This window comes from Alosa pseudoharengus, unplaced genomic scaffold, assembly GCF_046254945.1.
Source record: "Alosa pseudoharengus isolate Yale_2024_CS ecotype anadromous, Long Island Sound unplaced genomic scaffold, YU_APseudo_1.1 YU_APseudo_1.1_scf_17, whole genome shotgun sequence".
Lineage (NCBI taxonomy): Eukaryota > Metazoa > Chordata > Actinopteri > Clupeiformes > Clupeidae > Alosa > Alosa pseudoharengus.
Window position 1 is genome coordinate 26,427,852 of NW_027468640.1, and position 27,175 is coordinate 26,455,026.

The window sequence follows — 27,175 nt, forward strand, 5'->3', positions numbered from 1 at the left end:
GGCTGAATGACTGAATATAAGATCAAATACATCTGTACCACTATTTAAGGGGAACCATACCTGTACACTATTTAAGGGGAAACATTTAATTAAATGATTCAGATGGTTCAAATAATTTTAACAAGAAATAGGCCTTGGCCACAGTGCCATCAAGACATGTGGTGCAAACCTCGATAACAATCAGTTCTTTAATCAGAGCCGTAGTCTTTAATGTTTTATTAGTGCCCTCTTGCGTCGTAATAATGTAATAACGCAAAGGCGCACACAGCCATAGAGTACTTGCAGCCATACGTGACTGTAGAATCTAGAGGGCGCTCTGTGAACAAGGAAACGCCACTGGGAACGGAAAAAGGACGCTAGTTTAAAGCAAACCAGGTTACCAAAATACTTATTGCCTAAACTGCTCTCTCAAACCTCCGCGCCAGAGATATAGAAAACAAGCCTATGATTCCACTTCCAAAAAAGTAGTAGCCTAGGCCCTAGGGCCTATCGTATCGTGATAAAAACGATTACAAACCAACAGTCTGTTTGAGGGCATAGCCTACACGTTTATTCCCAAAAAAAGTTGCCAATTGTTGTCAATTCATTGGGACAACAAAGAGGTTGCAAGCGCAATACGTTTTTACTGAAATTTGTAACAATGTCATAGTCTACTCATTTTAGCTAGAGAACACCTTTACATGTGATAAAAAAAAAGACGTCTTTTCTTTGGATGACATGGTAGCGTGGCCGAGCGGTCTAAGGCGCTGGATTAAGGCTCCAGTCTCTTCGGGGGCGTGGGTTCGAATCCCACCGCTGCCAATACTTTTCGGCAAGTCTAAAATATCGACAATGGATATGTCAAGATGTCTTGAAAAACAACATTTCGAAAAATAGAAATGAGCCAACCACTGACTATTAAATAATAAAATGTTAGCCACAGTCGACGAATCGACTACCAAACGCGTTTTGCTTTTCGCCCTATCCGTACTGTTTGGACCTGCGTATTATCCGTCAGAAAAAGTGACGTAGTATTTGCTACCATTCTCTGGTGTTACAGATCAGTCTCTGCTACTACTCGTGTACTATATGTTATCGATATTAAGTTGTTTCGCCGACTCAGACAAGTTTCAAACATCGCAACAAATGCTCACTCCTTAAACCCACCTAAGTAAGTGACAATTCCGTCAGTGTAATGTATAATTGTGCTCTTTGAACGCAGTAATCCTCTACATTTGTAATTCAAAACAGTGCGATTAGTTAGATGCCAACGTTAGCAAAGTCCAGAAGAGTAGTTAGCGCTATATTAATATTACGCCACGGATAACTTAACGCGTATTGTTTGTTATAATAATAATAATTCTAAACCCTCAGATAATATCAAGGAATGAATGGGGTGGGTGGGTGGGAATGGTGTTGTTGACTTTACTTGCTTTATCCCCATCAGCTAAGCGATGAAGCCCCCCACCCGAACCACCAGGTCCACGAAGTCCGGTGCTCAGTGGTTGAAAAGGAAACCAAACCTAAAGACGAAAACCAATCAAGATTCCAATTCAGATAAAAAATGGCAACCCGGAGAAGTCAAGAACATTTTAACAGCACTCCGACAACAATACAAATGTGGTCTAGATGACATAGACACGCATGCTCTCCAAGAGCGCGTGCCTAAACGTTCAGTTCAGGAGGTAAGTAAGAGCTCAGTGTAAAACTGGACGGTAAATTAGACCGTTAAAGAGATATTACAGCTCGCTGTTTAGCTTGCTTGCTACTACATGTGCATGCCTTGCTATCAGGCATTGTTTACCTTACTTCACTGACGTGGGTTGGTTGTTTTGTAGGTGGAATCATTACTGACGTCTCTGAAGCAGAGTGTTGCGAAAAAAGTGTTTTATCAACTGAAGAAACAGAGAAAGAACGAGCAGGAACAAATGACTCCTATCCAGGTGTGGACTGAGTTGATGGAGAGAATTGCTGGAAGTCACGAAGAAAAAATGTCTTCAGCATTCTCTCGGGTATGGATTTATACATATTTAATTATCACTCATCTGATATGAGAGTTGTGTGTGTATCTGTCATAAACGTTTTGATCAGGGTGACACTTGACATGCGACACATTTTATTGTATTGCAGATGCTGGTAATAGCGGGAACAGAACCCTGCAATCTTAAGCACTCAGACCCACCCCGTGACTTTGAAACCCCATCATCAGCCACCACAAGGGTACAGCCGATTTCAAGGTTTTTCACCATCGGTAGCCGCTTGAAATCTGGTGCCCAGATGAGTTCCACTGCTGATGCACAGCGGCTTTCAGGAAACGGGGGTGTTTCAAATCCCAATGTTTCTCATCAGGACAAGGACAACCACCTGCTCTCCAAGCCATCTTTGAGTTCTAGCATGTCCACCAAGGCAGTAGTCTCAGGTGGCTCATCATCAATCACTGGTGCAATACCGTCCCCCTCTGCAGCACAGCGTACCCCGACTCCTGCAGTGATTGAAAATGCACAGTCGTCAATAATACAAAACAACTCCGTCCCGTCAGATCTGTCCACCTCCTCCTCCTCCTCCTCATCATCATCTCGACTCAGCCAACAGACAGGGAACAATCAGGGGGGTAATTCCAGCCAAGGCAACCCTTCTCAGTCCGACAGAGCGGAGAACACAGTAGACTTTGAAAAGATTCATACGTTCCTCAGCGCAGCCACTAAGAAGGACAGCAAGTGCTCCCTCACAGCGATGGGTAAGTTGGGCCTGTCCTCACCTATTGTGGAACTTTATGTCCCTATTTTGTTATCGGTGTTTGTTAAGTGAAAGTTCTAAGAATTGTTGGCAGATGAACTCCCCGGAAAAGAGGCTAAAAGAGTTCATAGAGCAAACCATTAGCCTATTCATTAGAGAAGTGACAGTGCAGTTGGGTTGGTAAATTTAGTACTTTACAAATTACACTGGCGCTACAACTGATTAAAGTTGAATGAACTAGGGTCAAATGTAGGTCCCTTAGAGTGCATCAAGGTGAATTTGTAAAGAAGCTTATATGTCAGAGAAACAATTAGATAGTGAGAATACAATATGTTCAGGGCTTAAATTTCACTGCGGGATTGCGGGTATTGCGCATAATTTGTTCAAGTCCCGCAACTCTAGCCATCATAATGCGAGAAATTCCCGCATACACTTTTACAGCCTGTCTGATGACGTTAATATAATCATGAAGTGGCGTGAAGGCGGTGCTATTGACCGGACGGATCAACTACCGAGTTGAATTGAACATGGCCTCATGCAGACGCAGACACACACGGAGAGAGAGAGAGAGAGAGAGAGAGAGAGAGAAACACTTTGCGCTTACGCAAATAGGCTACTACGCAACCATGGCAAACTTTTACATCTGGAAAGAGCTCCTTGGTAACTATCCTGCTAGCTCAGGTCACGTCAACACTTGATCCCAGAAAGATTGTCTTCAACTTGTTAGTTTTTTGAACATTAATTTTATCTAATAACATAGAAAACATAATGAATTGCATCCACATATCCTTATGCACTATGCACAACTTTTATTCACTAGCAACTAGCCTAAAACCGTCAGGCTGAAGGGAGGCTAATTACTCTCACGTATTTTCTTAAAGTGAGAGGCACTCAATTACACCTACTCATCACCAATGTGCACTCAATTAGACCTACACAACACATTAAAGATATGCCTAAGTGTTATAGTTTAAACGTCAATATGAAGCATTCAAATGACTAAATATGTTTAGCTACTAGTAATTACTAGTAAAATGCTATACATTAAAAAAAATACATTATTAACTAAATACACTCTATATGAATTAACAAATATATGAAATAGAAACATAGCCTATCACATAAGCCATAATTTTCAGTGTGTGTGTGGAGAGAGTCAAGCAGAATCTAGGATGTCCACTGTTGTGAATGATCCCACTACAGCAGTGTTTCCCAAACTTATTTTCTGGCGACCCACTTTTTAAAAATGACAGATCATCGCGACCCATTTCACTTCAAATCTACCCTGCAACCACCAATATTGTTTAAGGCCACAGGTTCTCCAACTTTTCTATGCCTCCCCCAACCATACATTGCTATAGGATCTCTGCTTTGAACACGGTTGTGTTGCATTTTGAGCACCATCAGCGTGAAAAGTTGGAAATGACTACTGAAAATACGTTTTAATGCGCATCCGAGAGTAGGGGAAATTCTCGTATGTTGCGCAGTCGTCATTCGTCAGCATAGTAAGCTGTTCCTGTATTTCTAAAAAAAAATGTTGTAGGCTACATTGCGTTGCAGACAAATGGGTCCATAACACTGTGGATGTCAATTCCAATGTAAACAGCAAATAACTCAAGTCGTTATATTGTATTGTTGTATTATATTATATTGTATAGTAGTTATATCAGAACAAGAGGCGTTTGCGCAATATTGCGAGGTAGAAAACGAGAGGAATAGTGTTTAAAATGCCCATTTAAATTGTAAACTAAGATTAATGCACTGTTGTGAATTTTAAATCAGAAATAAGAATGTGAGGAGGTTGCTATTAACTTTAAAGATTGCATCTGCAATCAAAACTATGCAAATTGAATGGCCTTATGTCCAGTCTATGGATGTCTGCTTTAGTTGACAGCACGGTCACTAGATTTTAATCGGTAAAGTTGAGGAACTGGTATCTATTAATGGTATGTATTAATGTTTGCAACTGCGAGGTACATGGCAGGCCCCCCACAGAACGGTTTCATTTTGAGAGGTAGATATCCATGCTCAGGCACCCCCTCTGCGATGCGTTCGTCCCCCAGTTTCATGCGCCAGTTTCATGAGCTTTTATGACAAAACCGTGACTGTGGTAGTTAACAATCTACATCCTAATAGAAAACTGTTAGCTTTCCTGGTATCAAATGACAAATGGTATCAGTTAGGCCTATAACACAACATAAATTGTGCTGGCGACCCAAATAAAATCTCCTGCGACCCACCCGTGGGTCGCGACCCAGACTTTGGGAAACACTGCACTACAGTATATATTACTGATGACGTCAGGGTGTTGGGGGCCCCAAAATCAAACACTTTTTTAAAAAGTATCGAAGAAGTATCGAAATTGCAATCCCCCCCTCCCCCCTAAATTGTGTAAATCCCCCCTACATGAATAACCTAAGGGGGGAATTCCCCCCCATTTTGAAAAATGAATTTTAAGCCCTGATGTTCAAGCCCAATACACAGTCAGGGCAATGGCCAGCCAAAAATGGTCTCCAAGGGGAATCTTTCATTTTTCAACCTAGAACAGTGTTTCTTAAAGAAGCACTATGCAACAATTTTAGCAAAAATGACCTTAATTATGCAGGTTGAGAGTTGTTCAGATGGTTCTACAACACTTTCTGGGTCGTTTGGTGGGTGCTTTGTCTTAGTCAGGGGGCCAAAACTGATATTAAAACTCTGTCGGACACTTTTTGGTACAAGCATACAACCTATCCAATATTAATATTTAACCCCTTAACATGTGTTCTAGCCAGGTTGTCAGCTTAGAAAATGTTTTTTTGTCCATTTTAACACTATATTCTTATAAGTGGTAAAAGCGAATTTTTTTCCCAAAGTGCTTTCATTTTCTTCCATGTTACCTACTGTAATTTTGGGCAAATGTGCAATATAATCCAATTTATGTGCAAGCATGATCATTAAGGTGGTTGTCAAGCTGATTTTTTGTGTGTGTGTGTGTATGACTTTAAGCAATTTCAGGCCAATTTGTTGGTTTCCTGCTCAACATGACATACCAACACTAAATGTTAAATATCTACACAACCACCCATATACATAGAAATGGTATCAAATGAAAGCCAACACTCATGGGATGTCTGCAGAAGTGTCAGAATGAACATGTATTGTACAGTGTAAGAGAACAGAACTAGAACATGAAAAAAAACAATCTTCACCTAAAAAGAACCCATTTTCAAAGTGAATATCAGCTTGGAAACATAACATAGTATCCCAAAACCTCTATCAATCAGTACCCCTATCTATGGGAATGAGTCAAGCCAAGTTTAAAGCTTGTAGGGAGAGACAGTGCAATGCTGCACAAGTTGTAATTCTTTAATGTCAAGGCAGCAATGTAGAACTGTAGATGGTGGTCTATGGTGCTCTTTGACTTCATTAATGTACCAGGTTGTAACACAAATTATATTTAATTGACATATCACTATAGTTATTAATTCCATCCTAACATAACTGCTCTCTCATTTCTTTAGGGTAAGGGGTGAAAGTAATTGTAGGTGGATTTAATTACTTGACAAAAACACAGCAGACTTCGGCAGAATTCCAGATATCCAAGGTTCAGGCTTTACTTTACAATAACGCGCGTCAAGGGAGAATACAGCTTTCAGCTCGGAAGCTTCAACTTTAATTCTAACTATCACCAGAGGAGTCTGGCCTTTTATGCTCAATTTGCAAGGGTGTGGTTCAAGAGGATGTCATAGGTACAACGTCCTGTGATTGGCTCTCTCTTCCCGCCGTTCAGTCAGCCACACCCAGACACACCTACACACACCTATTTGCTATTAACATATTTAGGCAGGCTCCTCAGGTAGAAATGTTATAAAAGATGTTCTAAACATTCTTACACTTAATTCATTGTATTCTTTGTACTGAGACTATAAAAATGATACCAAATATGAATACATTTACAGTTAATAACACAAACATATAATTCAGCTAAGGTTTAGCCCATGGTCTTTGTCTATTCCAAAGACAGAACAAAAGGGCTTGTGGAACAGGCCAAAAGGTGCCCAGTGGGAAACATTTCACACCTACATCTGCATTGAGTACATCAAAGCAAGAAAGACACAATACACTTTCAATGTAAATGGAGCTAAGCCTACAGTGAGTCTGGAGCAAGAAAAGGTCTGTAAATAATAATAAAAATAATTCCCATCAATTCCCCCTTTTCAAGTCATAAAGACTTGAACATTAACTTTAACATAACAAATTAAAAAGGAATAATCATACAATGCCATTGCTTCCAGGGTCATAATGAATCTGATGACGTTCCTGACGTTTAGGTCGGGGGAGCAAACGAAAAATCATGGGAAAACCATAGCAACCACAACAGATGAGAACAGATACAAAAATCATAATGATAGCCACGACACCTAAAATGACAAGAATGAATCGAGCCCATCCTCCCAGAGAGTCCAGAAATTTCTCCACGTTGCGTTGCCATGACACCGAGAACAAGCCCTGATTCGAATGTATGTTTTTGTTGGTTTTAATTATAACTTCACTCAGATCATTAACGGAACTACGTGCGTCGGGGACATAAACACAACATTCTTTACCAATTACTTTACAAGTACCACCTTGCGCCGCAAATAAGATATCAAGGGCCATTCTATTTTGCCAGGCCAATTCATGGGTCGCAGTCAGTTCCGCCTGTACGTTTACTATGGTCTTAAGCGTTTGGTTCGCAGTTTGTTCATAGGCCTTTCTGAGTGTCGATAAATCGTTCTGTAGATCACGAATTCCGAGAGGGGCTATAAAGACACCAAGCCATTGCTCCAACTTCTCAATTTCACGCCTACTTCTGTGTTGTACAGGTTTGTTAAGGGTCTCAAAAGTATCTCTCGTAACTACACGAGATGGGGGAACCAAATGTGCGAGGTAGCACACACCAGAAGCATCTACAGGGATAGATGTATATGCAGATTTACCACAGGCAAATGCAGACCACTTAGGTACCACTAGGGGAGCGGTTTTTACACTTACAGGAATAGTAACATTACATTTTGAAATCCCCAGCTTGTGTCCATTGCCTATAAAAGACAGACAGACAGGGGCTTCTATGGCAATAATAGGGGTGGGCTCAATGATTTCTGGGTTGTTTTCCTCAGGACATGTTTGTGTTTTAGGATCTATGCATGTTTTCCCACAATGATGTTGGACAAGTCTGGTAATATTAGTCTTATCTGTTACTACCACTACTTTTTGAGTCTGCCATCCACATTGCCAGGGCCCTGCAGAAGTATCATACAAAAAGACACCAAAGAAGTTGTTTTTACCATTTCCACGGTGGAATGAAGTTAACTTAGCTTTATCAGGGTGCCACTTACATGGTAAGCTGCTGTTTATCCTACAAAGGAATTCAAATGCTTCGTAGGCAATAAGGGTACGTATTGTATCCTCGTTATCATGGAGAAAATCAAGTCTAATATCAGTCGTAGGGCAGAATGGGCGCCGGATAAATTTGGCAGCATAGGCAAGGGCGTCCATGTTTACCGTTTCGACGAAGTGTTTACTAGCACAAGTTTGGAAAAGTTGCCAATCTTTAGAATTATAAGGCGACGCAATCATTGGCCATCCACGCCCATTAGGAGGCATCAGATGACAGACGTAACAATCAGATTTGTTGAATTTGTGGGCTATAGTTGTTGACATTTTTAAGGCTAAATTTTCAGTGTCCTTGGGGTCAAGTGGAGGTGACATGGATTCCTGGGAGGTTGGAGTCACTGTGAAACACACATACATAACAATAACCAACATTTTGAACAAGTCCATAATTAAGTCCTTGAAGAGTGTTTGTGCAAGGATACAGTGTATGTGTATGTGTGTGCAAAAAGATGTGCAAAGAGAAGGCAGCGCTCGGCTTACACCCCTCGTGTCTCTCTTCCGTTGAAGAGGTATCCTCTTCATGTAATGCCAATCAGTGAGACGTGAATGTGTGTGCATAAAACAATATGTGCTTGGGGCGGCGCTAGGCTCTATTAATAGGAGGCGTTCCTCCACACCCCTGATCCTCTTCTCCTAAAAATTCCTTTTTTTTTTGGTTTCAAAAACAAAATCAAAAGAATATTGCCACACGATCCAGTGAAGATAATCCAATGCCAGTTGTCAGAGATTCTTGGTGAAGTGAACCTCTGCTCCGGGAGCACAGCAGATCTCTTGTGACCTGCAGCAGAACGTCTCGAAGGTCTCTGATGGTGTCGTATCAGCTTGAAGTTTCTCGTTGACCCCCTTTCGATGTGGTGGAGCCAAAGATGAAGATGTCTTCAGGCAGGTAGTTTTCTCCGCATGAAGTCGTGGTGGTGGTTCTGGTTGTTCAGGCGGTGTTCCTCAGGCTCAGGTGCACCATGGATTCCTGTAGAATAAAAGCCTGCAACACAGCTTAACAGTAGTTAGTTTAGGAAAAGGGTTTTATCTGGGATAGGTGGGCCCAGCGGTGTTTTCCATTTCCTAGGGAGAGGAAGCAAGATGTTTCAGTAAGCATGATAATTTCGTAAGGTCCCTTGTATGCAGATTCCAGCGGCCCTTGGTTACCAAATTTCTTTAACATGACTTTTTGTCCTTCTTGAAATGCTCTATGTCCTGTCATAACTTCAGTTGCATCTTTCTTGTCTTGCCTAATGCGTGCTAACAGATGTTTATCACCAAGAAATTTTGACAGATCCTGACAATAGGCTTCCAATGCGATTCTGTGACTATTGTTACCAATCTCAGCAGTCAGTATAGGGTCATTTGGCAGAGTCAGATTTCTTCCAAAGAGAAGCTCAGCCGGTGTGAGGCCTGTTGTTCTGTTGGGAGTGTTATGCTGTGTTAGTAAGACTACGGGAAGATGTGCTGTCCATTTCCCACCATGCTGTTCCAGGCGGGCTTTAAGACCCGCCTTGAGAACTCTGTTATGGCTTTCAACATAGCCAGAGCTCTGTGGTCTGTAGGGGATGTGGAGTTTTTGTTTTATCCCCAAAGTTTTCAGGATGGTCTTCAAAACACGTCCAGTAAAGTGTGAACCTTGGTCACTGTCAATCTGTAATGGGAATCCCCATCGGGGCAAGATATGCTTGTACAACGCTTTTGCAACAGCATCAGTGGTGGCTGCACGACATGGGAAACCTTCTACCCAGCGACTGAATCGATCAATACAAACAAGCAAGTATTCATAGCCTTCTGACTTAGGTAGTGGCCCTACGAAGTCAATTTGTAAATGAGTAAATGGTCGTGTGGGTCTCATCATGTCCCATGGTAACTTTGTTCTTGTGAGTATAAGGTGTAGTCTTAGCACAATGGATGCAAGTTTTTACAACTAGTTCCATTTCAGTGGTTAGATCAAAGACATACCAATGTACCTTTACCAATGAGCATGTAGTAAATATCCCTGTGTGGGCCAGCTGATGATAGTCTCGTAGCAGTATTGGGACAAGGGGGGGTGGCATCACCACCTTTCCATCTTTTAGCCAAAGTCCTTGTTCTGAAAAGACACAATCTGAAAGCATCATTTTGTCAAGGTATTCGTTAGTGGTCGGATATGACTTTTGTAAGTCCTGCAAAGTGATCAGTTCAGTACATGAAACTGCCGCTATTTGAGGTGTCAGTTGTTTTGGTCTGTTAGTCAAGTCATTGTTAGTATTCCTCTCCCCCTTTTGATCTGCAGCTGCCTTTGCGGCCTTGTCTGCAAGATCATTTCCTTTGGCCAATGCATCTTTGGCCTGCACACTGTGACCTGTAACTTTAATAACAGAGCACTTAGAGGGAGTAAGATTTTGCAAAGAGTCAAAAAGCTTTTTGATGTCATTCTTATGAGCAATGGGAGCTCCAGCAGCCGTGGTGAAGTTACGGCTCTTCCAAACAGGACCCCATGTGTGGGTCGAGTGGTACGCATAGGCGCTGTCAGTGTAGATATTAACAGGAATATCAGATTGGACTGCAATTTGTAATGCATTAGTTAACGCTACAATCTCTGCCAATTGTGCACCACCTCTATGTAGCGCCCCCTTTCGCAAAGTTCTGTCATGGTCCACTACAGCCCATCCAGTCAGTCGTTCACCGTCTTTCATAAATGAGCTTCCATCAACAAACACATCACGGCCATTGGGAATTTCTTCCGTACCAACATAAGTTTCCGCATTGTCAAGCATGACGTGTTCACAGTCATGAGGGTCACCATCAGTAGGGGTCAATGCATTTCTGAAAAGACAAGAATCGTCAGTGATGACTGTAATGCGTGGATCAAACAAACTGGTCTCCCATCTGCCTCTGCGTTGTGGCGAGATGGTCTTTATGGTGCTTTCACTCAGAAGTTTGACAAATCGGTGCTGTGTGTGTAAAACAACAGGAGCAAAACTTATGTATGGTTCAGATGCCTGTAAAGCCCAATCAAAACAATCAAGAGTCTGTACACACGCTGGCTGACCTTGGAGAGCCGCAGGGGTCTTTGAGGAGAAGTACCCAATTGGTCTATATGGTTTCTGGTCTTGATCTGACAGTTGACACAAAACTGCTGAATACTGGGTATCAGAAGGATATGCCCATAAGTGAAAAGAGTGGTTAGGATCAGGATGTGCTAATACAGGGGCGGAGGCCATTGCTTGTTTCAGTAACATGAAGGCCTCATCTGCTTCAGCAGACCACTCAATTTTAGTACTGCCAGGTAAACCACCTCTCATGAGGTATGACAGTGGACGTGAAATGTCTGAAAAGTCAGCGATGTGTAATCGGATGTAGTTAAACATACCCATGACTTCTCGTACACCAGTCACAGTAGTTGGTCGGGGAAGAGCCAGGATTGCCTTAACTCTCTCAGGGACTATGCGCCTACCACCATTTCCAATTCTTTGTCCCATGTATGTCACTTCAGGAACAGCACACTGCGCTTTCTTGGCATTCAACAGGAGACCATTCTTCTGTAAAACATCACACAGTTTACTCAACACAAACAAATGTTCCTCAGGGGAGGAACTTGCAAGGAGTACATCATCACAGTACTGAAGGATAATGGAGGAGGGAGGGAGGCTAGCTTTGACTGGTTCTAGAACCTTAGCTAATGCTTGGTGAAACAGAGTAGGGCTATCAACATAGCCTTGAGCTAACCTGGTAAATGTAAATTGTTGACCATCACATGTAAATGCAAATCGAAGTTGATCTCTTTCATCAATAGGCACTGAAAAGAATCCATTACTCACATCAAGGGCAGAAAAGACACTGTAAGATGGATTTAACTGTGACAACAATGTAGTGGGGTTAGCAACAATCGCATGTCTTGGAGTGGTGACTTTGTTCAATGCAGTGTAGTCAATTGTCAAACGCCATGAGCCATCAGGTTTGGGCACAGGCCACATAGGGGAGTTGGTGAAGGAGGAACATTTCTTAATCACACCCTGTGATTCCAACATTTCCACTATGACCTTAGCACCTTTTTCAGCTTCTCGTTTCAAAGGGTATTGTCGAACAGGGTCATGCATGGGACCTGAAACACGTACAGGTTCCATAGGGATGAGCCCTACAGCTTGTTTGTCTGAGGTCCATAAGCTGGGAAACATGGACCTAAGTAAGGTAAGGACTGGGTTAGTGTCTGTATTTGCCACTGCTGCAATTCCTAGTTGTGGGCCTGCAATAATGGGGACTGGGACCGCGAATTGTGTGCCGCTCATCACCTGCTGAGGGAGAAGGACAGAACATTCAAGCTTAGTCATCAAATCCATGCCCAAAATGTTACCCAAATTTGAATTTCCCACCCAAATCTGAACCCAAAACACTTTGTTCAATGGGGGAAATGTCAATGGAATAGGCTGAGACAGACGGAAATTAACACAACCTCCTAAACCTTCAAAAGTGTTTGTCACATTCGTGGTTGGTAAATCTTGATCAGTAATTGAGACAGATGCCCCAGTGTCTATTAGCATAATGCAATCTTGGCCTCCCAGAGTTGCGCAGACAAAGGGGCGGTTGTCTGAATATGATCCTGCCAAGGAGGCCACTTGGCATCATTGGTCAGACAGGTTGGATTTGGCTAAAGTTCTAAGAAGTGTTAACATCTCAGAGGTGACGTCTGGGCCTTTGTTATGCGCCCGGGTTGGTCTGTGTGGTGAGGTGTGAGAGCCATTAGCAGGCTTATGCTGTTTACAGTGCTTGGGCCAGTGACCCGTCTGCCCACACCTGTGACAATGTTTAGAACCATCCTGCACAGCAGCAATCCTTGGCTTAACTGAAAATTGAATCATGTGAGTTTCAGCTCTCTGTCCCCAACTCAAAAAGGCACTCCAGTCCTCAATCACTGGGAGGCCAACAGCCCAAATGTGACGGTATTTATCATTCATGTTTTTGGCAACAGTATCAATTATAAAGCCAGAGTCAATGTCTGGAGTATCAGGGCGACATGCAGTCAGTACTCTGTGTTTCTCTTCAAATCGTGAAGCAAAGTCTGTGAAGGATTCATTCGGTCCCTGAAGGCACGTAGTCAACAAAGAAAATGAATGGTGGCCTCTGCCCAAAATATCCTGCGCAATGTTATTACACTCAGCCAAGTACGCCTCCCATAGCACGTCAGTTGTTGGCATTACTCTAGGCCATGCAGCAGCATTCAAGCGTGCACTGAAGCCCGTCGGTCCTTTGGATTTGATAACAGTCACAACCTCAGTGTATTCCATAGCAAATGTAATCACAGCGTCTTTTAACTTTATCCAGAAATCAATATTCGGATCTTGCGCTTTCAATGGTGGCAAGGACTGCAAAATATGGCCTAGGGCACTCGGGGTCATAGGGATGCCGATTCCTAACTCTCCTAGCCGTCCTGCACCTTTATAAGATATGTTAACGTTATGCACCATATCAACACCGCGTGTATCATCAGGGACTAGGGGTCTGATAGGGGCCATTTGTTGCCACCGAGCCTCTGGCAAGGCGCTACATGCGCCTCCATGAGAGCTCGTTGGGAACACATTGTCATGATCATGCAACAGTGGGGCTGTGGGGGCAGGAGACCTGGAGACCGCAGCTATTTGCCCAATGTTTGCAATCTGCTTAGTCGCATCATCAATTTGCATCGCTAATTCAGACATAGCCCGACTATAATCAACAATGCTTTTAGGCGCTTTCGAATCAAGAGTAAGATCTGCTCCAGTCACCTTCTCTGCAACTTTAGACAAAGTCTCAAAAACAACCTTCAAAGTATCCTGTAATTTCAACAAAGAAGCCGGTTGACCATCTGACTCAGTCAAAATTCCCTCTGTTCGCTTTATCCATGTACACAAAACATATCGAGAGTAGCGTTCTTTCTTTTTATCAGATTTCAAATTCAACACCCACTCGCTAGCCTTCCTGCAACCCCAAATGGTCTGGAAGCCATCACGAATCATCTTAGCTTTAGTCTTACGATATTCTTTTTCACTCATCGTTGCCATAGCAATCTGCACACTCAAGGGAACCTTACCACGTGAATCTTGAAAATCCATCCTTCTGCCAGTCTTTTGTAACAAAAATACTCAAGTTTAGATCTAAACAAAAAATTTACTCAAAAACAAAACAAGACTAGCATTAGCTTAACACTTTGGATTCTAGCCGCTCATACGCTCGTGGTGATAAAAACAAAAAGGGCAGCACCAAGTTCTGTCTAATATTCTGTTTTGGTAGTGAAGGAATAAAAATGTTCTGTAAACAAATAGGGGCATAAGCTACGTAGCTTGTTAGGACATGACGTCCCTAAAACACGCGAAAAATAGATTGCACACGAACCACCGTGTTTAATACTGAGCTGCCTAGCACACTCGCTAATCTATTTACTCCTTATATCCAATAAAGAGGCACCATTGGACTTCAATCCAACACATATATAGGCGCTTTACAAAATATGGATTAATTCGTCTTGTGCGACGTTTTGCCAAAATCGGGGAAGCACAAATTTATGTCCACTATTAAATTACGGTTTTGCCAAAATATTGCCAAAATCGGGGAAGCACAATTTTGTGTCCACTATTAAGTTACGGTTTTGCCAAAATGTCTACTCACTCAGAATGCCTTTTCCGATATCTTACCGCCCATTCCAAACTGTGGTTAGTAGGAACCGCCCGGATTTACAGATACACCTTCATTCAGCACCAAAGCAGAAAAGCAGATAAAAAGCGTCCTTACCTGAGAGCTGTCACCAGAGCGATGAGGAAAAAAAAAAAACTGCGGCGTCTTAGAATCAGCGACAAAAGTATATTATCTCGGTGGAACCTCCATGAAAGTAATTGTAGGTGGATTTAATTACTTGACAAAAACACAGCAGACTTCGGCAGAATTCCAGATATCCAAGGTTCAGGCTTTACTTTACAATAACGCGCGTCAAGGGAGAATACAGCTTTCAGCTCGGAAGCTTCAACTTTAATTCTAACTATCACCAGAGGAGTCTGGCCTTTTATGCTCAATTTGCAAGGGTGTGGTTCAAGAGGATGTCATAGGTACAACGTCCTGTGATTGGCTCTCTCTTCCCGCCGTTCAGTCAGCCACACCCAGACACACCTACACACACCTATTTGCTATTAACATATTTAGGCAGGCTCCTCAGGTAGAAATGTTATAAAAGATGTTCTAAACATTCTTACACTTAATTCATTGTATTCTTTGTACTGAGACTATAAAAATGATACCAAATATGAATACATTTACAGTTAATAACACAAACATATAATTCAGCTAAGGTTTAGCCCATGGTCTTTGTCTATTCCAAAGACAGAACAAAAGGGCTTGTGGAACAGGCCAAAAGGTGCCCAGTGGGAAACATTTCACACCTACATCTGCATTGAGTACATCAAAGCAAGAAAGACACAATACACTTTCAATGTAAATGGAGCTAAGCCTACAGTGAGTCTGGAGCAAGAAAAGGTCTGTAAATAATAATAAAAATAATTCCCATCAGGGGTTAGTAACTAGTTAGTAGTAATAACTAGTCTTGCTGATCCTAGCACTTTCCACCTGACTAGAACTGACTCTCGATTGTTTAAAAAACAGCACTCACTGATGCACTTATTCTTATTGTACTAGAGCTTTTTAAAATGGTCCTATAAGTCTTGAGAGAATTGCTTTATAAAGCTTAAACTGTTGTTTAACAAGTGACCCATCCACAGTTGCCCTTACCAACCAGTTGTGGTTGGCACATGAAGGATGGAATGCTTGTCCCCCACGTTTTAACCAAAGAACCTGTACAGGCCAGGTGCTTGGAGCTGACGATATGTGGATGCAAGGAAAGTGGAAGTCAGTGCAGTACCAGGCAGTGTAGATGTCAAAAAAGTGGAATATTTTGTAGTGGTGCATGTGGATGTGCCTGTGCAGCTCGGTGCAAGAATACTCAGGTACTCACATCATTATTATTGAGTTTTGCCACAATATATGCAACTATATAGCCTGACGAGCCAGACCCACATTAAAATGTAGGGTCTGGGCACTCACCGTTCGCAGTGCTCAGTTCAAGGGGCGGGATAATCGGTTGTCTTTCAAATTCCCTCTGCACGCAATAGGACAGCGCTACAACGAGTCCCATGCGTTTTCCCACCAGCGGAGCAAGTTGGTTAGTTCAAACTTTTGCCAACTTAAAAAAAGCTTAACTCGTGTCAAGCTGTTTGCCAACAGCAAGATCCATCTTCTTTGTTTTCAAGTAGCAGGGAATTCAAGCCAAACCGCTGCAACTCTGCCATCAATCATTATGTTAAACCCGCCTAACGATTTGATTGGCCTGATAGAAGTTTAATTTTTCCAGCTCACAAGCTAACGGAGAGTTGCTAGACTAGCCCTAGCAGCAAATGTAATTTGCTGCCGCTAGGGTGCGTCTAGATTTCTAGGCTAGCAACTATATTGTTTCAGATTATTTGGCATGATATTGTTTTTCCTGTTTTGTAGATTAGATTTATATTATGCCCTTGGATGCATGCATGCATGCATGTTTTGTATTGGGAAGGTATTCATTATCAAAACAGTAAACTCTTCTTTTATGTCTCTGACCAGGACTCGGACATGGTCCCTGGGTGCCTTCTGTTGGCTGCCTACCTGAGAGTCACTGCTTGGATGGGGAAAAACATACCTTTGCCATACGACTATTATATAGTTATTACTACTAACTAGTTACTTACCCCTAACCCTAAAGAAGTGAGAGAGCAGTTATGTTAGGATGGAATTAATAACTATAGTGATATGTTAATTAAATATAATTTGTGTTACAACCTGGTACATTAATGAAGTAAAATAGCACCATAGACCACCATCTACAGTTCTACATTTCCGCCTTGACATTAAAGAATTATAACTTGTGCAGTATTGCACTGTCTCTCCCTACAAGCTTTAAACTTGGCTTGACTCTTTCCAATAGATAGGGGTACTGATTGATAGAGGTTTTGGGATACTATGCTATGTTTCCAAGCTGATATTCACTTTGAAAACTGGTTCTCTTTAGGCGGAGATAGTTTTTTTTCATGTTCTAGTTCTGTTGTCTCTTACACTGCACAATAAATGTCAATTCTGACACTTCTGCAGACAGCCCATGAGTGTTAGCTTTCATTTGATACCATTTTTATGTATATGGTCCTTGTGGTTGTGGAGATATTCAACATTTATTGCTGGCATGTCGTGTTGAGCAGGAAACCAAAAAATTGGCCTGAAATTGCTTGTACAAGTCACACAAAAAAAATCAGCTTGACAACCACCCTAATTTCTTACCTATGGGTGTCTTCTACCTAAAAAAATAGGGTGACCGCTTGTACCAAAACATGTCCGCAAAAGTCTTAACGGAAGCCCTTTTCAGAATTGGCCCCCTGACTATCGCTAGCTAGTGGGGTTTAGCGTAGCAGCGCTGCAGGGGGAGCTGTGTAGTGAAAAATGCAAGCCCAAATCCGGCGAAAACCCAGAAACAGCGAATAAATAACCAGACCTGCATAGTGCTTCTTTAACTGGTGGGTCGCAGAACTGTTCTGGGGCTCGTTTCTAGAATGTGTCGCTTGCTAACTTGCGTCGCAACCTTGGTAGTTTGCTCCATCGTTCTTGGATTTGGTGTTTCTAGAAAGTGTAGTTTGAACTCTCAATCGCAAACAAGGACGCAAAGTTTGGTCATTTGAACTACTGCCCCTAGGCAGTCACACTTGTGTCGTTCCTTGGTAGTTCCTGTTGGTGTCCGGAGCGCCAAACCAAAAATCACAACCGCCTAACCAAAAATTACGAAGTGGATGTTTATCTCGTGACTCGAGACTCCCGTGATAAATGGTGTGGTGGCTAAAGCAGGTGGCTCGTTATCCCAGCGTTGTAGGTTCGATTTTCTTATGATGTGAGATTTGCTTCTCGCTACCTGCAGGTGAACTAGTGTGACACGTAGATTCAATTGTTTTTGACTGATGTCTTGTAGGCTACCTCTGCCAGGTGTCAAAAAAAGGGCCACTTCACCAAACTGTTAATTTTTCAAGTACCACGCAATAGTTATTCTCAGATAAAAGAAAAACTGGGGAAGTCTCTGAAGTGATTTGCTTACTCAAGAACTCAATGCTTTCATTAGATTTCACCAGATATTTTATGGCACATATTCTTGATGAACACAATACCAAATAAATAGACTTTAGATTAAGTGCTAATTTCCTCTAATCTAGTGCGGTACATTTGATATTGTTATGGCATAAGGGAAAAGGGCGTGTGTGTGAGGAAGAGCGAGCGAGTGTGAAATGAGCAGTCTATGTGAAGGAGCTGGAAACCCACAGAGAGAATGACTTGTTTTGAGAGTTTACAAATAATTATTAGTGTAACACGAACGGCACATGGGAGAGTACGGAAGTCTAACGTAACAGAGAAGGTCCGCACACTTGCTATCCGTTTTTTATTTATTTATTTGAGTTCAATCCCCAACACACATGACGTTTCTAGCCCTTCGGCTCTTCATCAGTAGGGGTGTCACGATTCTCCAAATCCTCGATTCGATGTGATTTTCGATTTTAAAGTCACGATTCGATTCGATTTTCGATCTTTTTAAAATATTACTATTAATGCATTCCTTATATGTTATTTACTCTTTTTGTCCTTTTCCTTTTCTTTTTCGGGGGGCTTTTATTTTGAAACCGCTTTGAAACCGTTCCAACCGCGAGGTTGTAATGTAAACAGAACTAACTTTAGGCTAAAACAAAGACGTGAACATAGTAAAATGAAACAACACAGAATGTTAATTTGATTGTTTCAGCACACTCCAAAGAGATCCAAGGTTAGTGTTCATGGAATATGTACTTATAAATGTGCATTTTAAGCCTTAAAGTAACTTTGGACTGTAATTAGACCATCTTTTCACGTGCTAAGTTGAGTAGGCTAAGTTAGTTTTAATTGACGTGAATGAACGAATACTTCCACACCGGTGATTTCAAAGTAGCAAGAGGGGCTTTGATTTCGGTAGGTTGATGTGTAGGCCTATATTTTAACTGGCTGCAGCCTAAAATTAGAGGAGTGTTGACGCTGTAGTTCAGCACGTGCATGTGTGTTTGTGCGTCTTGGTCTTGGCATACATGCTGGACGTGACATTGGGGGTGTGGCTGCATCGTCGATTCTACTTTTAAGTTCGAAGTTCGAGATTGAGATGTAATTTCGATCGATTTCGAAATAAAATCGAAATCGTGACACCCTTATTCATCAGACTTGTACAGACAAAGATCATCACCATCACCAGAAGTCTGCCATAATGACACACAACAGAGGAAACAGAGAAGCCATGTGGCAAAATGTTGCGCATCTCAATGTTAGAGATAAAAATAAACTAAATTAATAAACCATGTTGGATTTGGCCCAAACTTTATTCGGTTCTCAATCGGATTTTCCTTCCAAGTTCATGTACATCAGGCCAGTACATTTTGCATGATGGTAGCGCGACAATGTGACGTCACAGAAGCGCCGTAACCATTTATACTCGCGCGTGGTGGTTGCGACACTAGTTGCAATATTCTCCTGAACAGAGGTGTCGCTGTTGTGAAAAGATTAACGCTAACTACGTTACACAGCAGAAGAAGCTGCAGTAAGAATAGGGTTGGGCACCGAAACACGGTTCTAATATGGCACCGGTGCCGACGCAAACGGTAGTAACTGCATCGAATAACAACGTGGATTTCGGTGCCTCATTTCGGTGCTTAATAAATAGCGTTTTGTTTTTTGTATTTTTTTTATACGAGGCATCACTGCATGTCATGCGCCATCTCTAACGTCTTGCTCTGATAGCAACACATCCATATACAGTTAGCTAACATAAACACTGTACCAGAGGGGTGCACCACATAGGCGAGTGGACAGTGTTTGACAGCTTGCGTGAGCCCAAGTAGCTTACTTTAAAGCAATATCGCGAGCTCCTGTCAAAATCTAGCAGTGGGCCTAACTACACACAAGCAAATGGCTGTGAAACAACATCAACAGTAGCCTATATGTTACAAAATATCCTTGTTAATGCGCTAACTGGCATTTATTTGAAATGTTATCAGCAAAGTTGTAAGGTGAAAACTGTATTTCACGGTGTGTTCTAAACAACATAATGACATGATATTAATCTTTCATGTGCATGAGGCCCATATAGCATCACGATGAATTTGAAGATCATGTTAAAAGTTAGCTGGCAAAAACATAAATATATGTAGGTTACATACCTGATGTCAGAAGCTGTCAAAGAGGCTACGAAACCATCTCCGTACGTTATCGCTAATTAAACTCAGCTGACTGGTGTTAGCGCATAGCCATAGTTGCTGTTAAAATGCCTACTAGGCTAGCGCTGGGAATCTAAACACTTCAACACCGACATGTAGCCTAACACGTTCAAAACTATTGCGTGTTATGGGTTAAGACATCTGGAGCATCTTGAAGCATCTGGGAACACACTGAATTAACTGGAAAGTAGAGTCCCTGTTAGATTAGCTTGCTTGCAAATGCCGTTGTCCATGACCTGGCAGTTTATGGAAAGCGGTTTTAACATAATATGGCAAACCGCCTACACTGGATAAACTAGAAAGCAGAGATTTAGCCTACCATTGTGTGTGCACGCATGACAAGCTGTTTTAACATTTAAATGTATTATTCGTAGGAGCAATGAGATATTGATAGTAAATTGAATATAGGCTAACATTTCAATTTCATGTTCAAATTTGTCTTATCAATAATAAAAAAGGGGTGTAACGGTACACAGAAGTCACGGTTCGGTTCATACCTCGGTTCGGACATCACGGTTCGGTACAAGTTCGGTACAATGGAGGGGAAAGCAAAACATAAATGCAGAAAGCAATTTTTTTATTGTGCATGTCTCAGGCTGTACCACCTAGTGTCATACAGTCTCTTCCCTGAGCTATCTGCAACAGCCGGAAGTGTGTAAGATGTAGGCTAAACAGTACAATACCCAGACTTCATCTGTAACTTGTAAACAAAATAAGACAATCAGCTATAAAACTGAAAATAGGCCTACAGCATCTCTTATTTCTGAAAGTGCAAATTACATAGAATAATGATTTTTAAAAATCCACTTAAGCAAGTCCTTCAACATCCGTGTTTAGTTGTATATGGAAGGGTCTACAATTTGCTGTAAATATTTTTTAGTGTGTACAGTAATAATCTACTAACTGTCAAAATATCACACTATTTTGCCTTCTTTTAAAAAAAAAATGAAATTGCTCCTTTCATTCATAAACAGTCTACAACTAGAAGTCACGTGACTTTGCCCTTCGACGTTAACTCGCATGGTTTGTTTATTAGCCTGGTTAGCGTTGACACTTTCTTTGTCTATGCACTTAACACCAGCTCCTCATGTGAGAAATTACAAGTTACCCTAACATAAGGGTAATTACCACGCGATTTACATAGCTTTCTGTCATTACGAAATAATTTAATTTAAGCCATAGGTTTTGGCCCTATTTGTATGTGTATCCAAAGGCTGGTGAAGCGCAGGGGAAGTTTTTTTTTCTCTCGTTTCAGTGATTGGTAGCCTACATCATCTGGGTGATGGCTTCGAATATGTGTAGCATGTTCGATATATTTCCACTCTCTCGCCTGTACTACTGTAACTGAAGTTCTCAAACTTGCGATCTTAAAGAGACCAGCGGATCCTCTAACTCTTGTGGGTCGCCACCACTCGCTTAGTGCTGCTATCTCTGACTGACTGACTCGACCGACGACCTGACAAAAAAAATAACATAGGCGCCAATCAGAGCTTCAGAGCTAAGGCGAGGCTACAGATTAGCGTTAGGTGTCGCTAAAGAACTCTCGTACTTAACAGTAATTGCGCATTACATTAATTAATTCGCACGCGAGTTTTATGTATTTTTATACCGTGTATTCTCCGTGAAAATTCATGCACCGAACCGTGAGGCCCGTACCGTTTCGGTTCAATACGAATACATGAACCGTTACACCCCTACGGTACAGGCACCGGCACCATTTTAAAAGTATCGATTTAGCACCGATATCGGATAAAACCCAAACGATACCCAACCCTAAGTAAGAAACACTAGTAGCTAGCTTCTGTGATGATGGTGCTTCAGACTTTGGTTGCTACTATTCACAACTACCACCATCATTATCATCTAGTTTCCAAGGTGTGCGCACAGGTAGATAGATGGATAGATAGATAGATAGATAGATAGATGGATATATAGATAGCCTAGATATTTTAGTCATCCCAAGGGAAATTTTAATAATTTAAACAGTTTAGTTAGCTGGCTAGCTAGCTAGCAGCTGGCTGAGTTTGTGTCATTTCCTGAAGTGGAAAGAGATTTTGTTCAGGCCTTAATAGATATCCTTTGTTTGAAAATAAATCGTTTCTATTCTTTCCTCTTAATTCCATGTGTTGCAACTCTCGCTGGTAACTTTGTTAACTTATCCAGCAAACTATCGAGCGTCGAGTATGTAGAATGTCTTACAGTTGTTTAACAAAGTGACACATCTGTTGCTTTGTATTTTGGGATTTGTAGTTCTCACACCCTATCATGTAGTTAAGGTCCCGGTATCAAAACAGGCCAGTATGAATGGATTTCATGGGCCGGATATGAACATTCCACAGGCCTGTATTTTACATACTGTAGCCTAGGTGCACGTTGATGTAGGCTAAATGGCTTTTTTTGTTATTGTAAGTGTCTTGACAACATGGAAAGGATTTCTACAATTACATATGTGGCTGTTTACTTCAAAAACCTGTTAAGAAACTGTAGAAAAGAACTTTCTGTAATTCAGGCTAGGTTTCACTATCTGTTTTAGATAGATAGATAGATAGATAGATAGATAGATAGATAGATACTTTATTGATCCCCAAGGGGAAATTCAAGGTCTCAGTAGCATACAGACATCACACACAACATGCCACACACACGTTTTTACTGAAACTGACACAGGCTTGGGATCGATGCAGGAAAATGATCTCTAAATCATCTCTAAACAGATGTCTAGATTCATCAGAAGAAATACGTGTATAGATAGGCGAGCCATGAAATAGTACCCACAAAACACCAGTGTCAACATCAACAGAAGACAATACCTCAGGTTTTGTTCTCTGAACTGCGCACATCTAATTTTCAATTGGTTGCTGCAGGTTGGCCGTGTATATGTCATTACCATAAAGTTGACCAGACTACCACTTCCTTTTGATGCTCTTGCTGCCCAAAACATCATAGGCTCTCATGGAAAATCAATTAGTTATTATTATTCTGTTATTTTATTAATCTGTTACTAATATTGGTATTTTTCTTTCTTTATTTAGGCTATATCATTACTTTAAACTGTTTAATTATTGATTATTACATTAATGTAATGATTATTGATGTCATTGTAAGTCGCTTTGGACAAAAATATCTGCTAAGAAATGTAACTATAAACATAATACTTCATTTGTCCAGGTAAATTTGGATGCCCCTGCTGCTCCTGGTGTGAATGCACAGTTAACATTGTTGTCAACCTTTGCAGCCCTAAATGGGCATGATTTCTCAACTTTGGGGGCCCTTCCAAAAAAAACATGCATCAGACTATCTAAGAGTGTGGAGCGAAGAAATAATGGCACCTTATAGAATCTTATAGAATCTATAATGTATCTACACTACCGCTCGAAAGTCACTCAGAAATGTCCTTGTTTTCGAAGGAACATTGGACTTTTCTTAGCCATTAAATCAACACCAAAACAATCAGAAATGCAGTGTAAACATCATGAATGACTTATTTTTAATGCCTCTACATAAGTGTTCTGAGTAGGGATACATAAAAATATGTAATTGCGATGTTGCTAACAGATATTGTGATTGTGATTTGAAAGTCAAGCTTCAGTCCAGTATTCGAAATGTCATTTCTGATTGGTGAGCATGCCCAGTGCATGAGAAGCACAGAACTCCTGTTATGTAAGCTTCACTTTCTGGCACACCAGAAGGGACGACATTAATATAAAAATCAAAGATGCGACAGGATTAACCATCGGGCATATTTAATTGCAGCCTTTGTGATTAGCTAATTGCATTTGTTCAAATTGCAAATTGATTAATTGTGTAGCCCTAGTACTCAGGCCCATTATCAGGAACCATCAGTCCTATGTTCCAAAAGGCACATTCTATTTGCTAAATCAAGTTTAACATTTTAAAAGGCTAACTCATGATCAGAACCCCCTTTGCAATTATGCTAACACAGCTGAAAACTGCTGCTCGGATAAAAGGAGCTATGCAACTGGCCTTCTTTAGATGAGTGGCGGTAAAGGCAGAAAATGGTCTGAAAGATCATTTCTTCTGAAATGCTTTAACTGGAATGGTAAAAGGAGTGAGAGGCCCCCGTGCACAACTTAGCAACAGGTCAAATTGGAGTGTCTGGTTTGAGAAAAACACAAAACACCAGCGTCAACATCAACAGAAGACACGACTTCAGGATGCTGGCCTTCTTGAAAAGGAAAAGCCACAACTCACCCCAGCCAATAAAAAAGCAAAAAAATTTGTATTTTTGGTAAAAAAAGATTAAGATGGGCAAAAGAACACAGGAGCGGGGGGATTTTTGGTGCACAGATCACAAAGAAGACCATTTGTGAGACACTGACCAAATGCTGGAGGGTTGTTTGACTCCATCGGTCAAGCACGATGAAAAGAATGTGATGGTTTGGGTGTGCTATGGTGTTAGTGAAATGGGAGTTTTTGGACTGGATAAAAAGAATCTCAAAGAAAGAAGGCCATCACTCCAGTTTGCAATGTTATGCAACATCCTGTGTATGGTACTTTATTTAAGTCAGTTTCTTCCAAGATGAGGACATTGACCCAAAGGTCAGCTCCAAACTATACAAGAACCATGTAGGGAAGAAACTGTCAGCTGTTATTCTGTCTATAATGAAGTGGAATGGAAACAAGTGACCTCAAATGTTTGAACAGCAGTGTACTATCTATCAATTAAGAGAAAATATGGCACAGAAAAAAATAGATAATAGAAAATCTGTAGCCACATTCTTTATGCAAACACTCTCCTTTATAGTCGTTCTTTTTTCCTAATATCCCTGCAATGTTGATATAGCGCTATCTTGCTCTGTACAAGTCTGAAACATAGTGCGAAGTCTTTGCTTGTAATACGAGGTTAGCGCCAAAATCTTTTGGCATCAGAGCCTAGTTAGAAATGATATCATATCAAGTAAGCATATTGCCTTAAACATAGTCATGCACCTGTTGCGGAGTGAACACACAGGCCTTCAACACACAGGCCTTCCCTACGCAGATACTGTAGATTTAAAAACATACTTCTATGTGCTTCCACTGTTGAACTCAGAACGTGTGGAAATGCAAGAGCCGAGAGCAGCATATGTGTCAGCTAGATGTGACTTGTTTTTTACATTGATTGGTCCAGGGACTCCAGGACAAACAAGGATAATCGTAGCTTGAATGTTATTCCTGTAGGTTGAATGTTATTCCTCATTTATAGCTTTAGATAAAGGAATCTGCAAATTTAATAACTGTAAATGTAACAGCAGTGAAGTGGGAGAATCGGGTTGAGGAACAGGGATGGATTACTGCACGGGCCTACCGGGCCCAGGGGCCCAAGGGGTCAGGGGGCCCTGAAGCCCAAGCCATTGCATGGAATCATTGCCTCAATATCAACAAATCAGGATGTAGGCTATGAATCTGATTGAATTAAAGTATTGACCATCCCCAAAATGCACCAGAATACAGGAAATCACATCAAACAAATTAAAGAAATTCTGGCGGAGGACCCCTAAACCCCCCTTTCCACATATGCGACAATTAGTGGGGCGCCCCTAATACATCTGGGCCCAGGAGCCCGAAAGTTCATAATCCGTCCATGTTGAGGAATAATTGTGACACAGGATTTTACAATTACTGTAGTTTATAACATGCCAGTACCATTATTAATAACCATATGCGTTGTTTAACACTTTTATAATTGTACTAATTCACTCAGCCTAGGGAGAATATTTTGTCATTATATATATGTGTAGATTTAATGTCCTCTCCTCGTTACATCAATATATTTTGTGGTGATTCCCTACAGAGAGTGCAGTGGTTTTGGACCTCATCATGTCTCTGCCCGAGGAGCTCCCTCTGTTGGACTGTCAGAGTCTGCAGGATCACTTCTTGCAGGTCTACTCACGGCTAACCACTCCTGTCATCAAAACCTCGTCGGACATTGAGACGGAAGAGCCTACTGACGTGCCTCAGGCGGCCAAAGTGAACCTGAACTGGGAGAATGTGGGCATTTGTCCTCTCAATCCTTTAGTGGTGCCCTTATCTCTTTTAACACGAAAAAGTGACAAAGACTCGTGAAATTTGTTAAGGGTTGTTGAAGTGATGTTTTGTTAGTGTTACTGTTATGTTGTAAAGTAATGTAATTTAACTGATATATGTTTGTTTTTGCAGTGTTAGCCACATTCAGTTTTACTTCCTCACCTCTTTACAGGAAATTTGGGGTAACTCTTGACTTTTTTTTCATTCTTGACTGTCAATAAAAGACTATAAACACTGATTCTGATATACGTTGAAATTTAATCATGACCGCCGCACAGCGGCTGTCATATAGGTTTAGTCAGTTGTTTTTCTTCCTGGTTGTTTTTTTTTTTCTTCAGTAATTTTGTGTCAACAATTCCCTGACACTGAAAGACTGGAGTGCACAAACCTTGGTGGGCATGTAGCCCCACAAGGATGATACGGAAACATTGTTTTTCATTTTGATCAGTCGCCCCCGCCGGACTGGACTCCCCGAAAGGAGAGTAGAGCGGACACAGTTTTCTGTGAATATCTCGAGACCCGTAGGGCCTAGGATGACCACATTTTTTTTTGTATGTTGGTCTCAAGGGGCCATGTCAACCCATCCCATAACTCCATATAGCGCCAGCTAGTTACAAATGAAAAGGCAAAAATGAGGTGTTGTAATCGCAGGTATCTCTGGCTGACATGGTCAAAACCGCACGAAATCGGAGGTGTAGGATCATTATGACACCCTTTGAATGCATGCCATGGGG

The 27,175-nt window shown here is 41.4% G+C and overlaps 1 protein-coding gene and 1 non-coding gene across 3 annotated transcripts; both read left to right on the forward strand.

Annotated features, from left to right (window-relative positions):
* The first annotated feature begins 719 nt into the window (after window positions 1-719).
* trnal-aag (transfer RNA leucine (anticodon AAG)) lies at window positions 720-801 on the forward strand. The gene has a single exon. It is a non-coding gene; the product is annotated as a tRNA-Leu (tRNA).
* Window positions 802-1,033: 232 nt separating this feature from the next.
* snapc2 (small nuclear RNA activating complex, polypeptide 2) lies at window positions 1,034-26,679 on the forward strand. Of its 2 annotated transcripts, none has more exons than XM_076289121.1 (5): window positions 1,034-1,150; window positions 1,427-1,664; window positions 1,818-1,991; window positions 2,110-2,716; window positions 26,209-26,679. In XM_076289121.1, exons 2-5 carry the CDS (start codon window positions 1,434-1,436, stop codon window positions 26,478-26,480), a joined length of 1,284 nt encoding a protein of 427 aa, XP_076145236.1. In that variant the 5' UTR covers window positions 1,034-1,150; window positions 1,427-1,433; the 3' UTR covers window positions 26,481-26,679. The 2 variants fall into 2 exon arrangements, with proteins under 2 accessions (XP_076145236.1, XP_076145237.1); XM_076289122.1 differs by lacking the exon at window positions 26,209-26,679 and adding an exon at window positions 16,714-17,242.
* The last annotated feature ends 496 nt before the right edge of the window (window positions 26,680-27,175 follow it).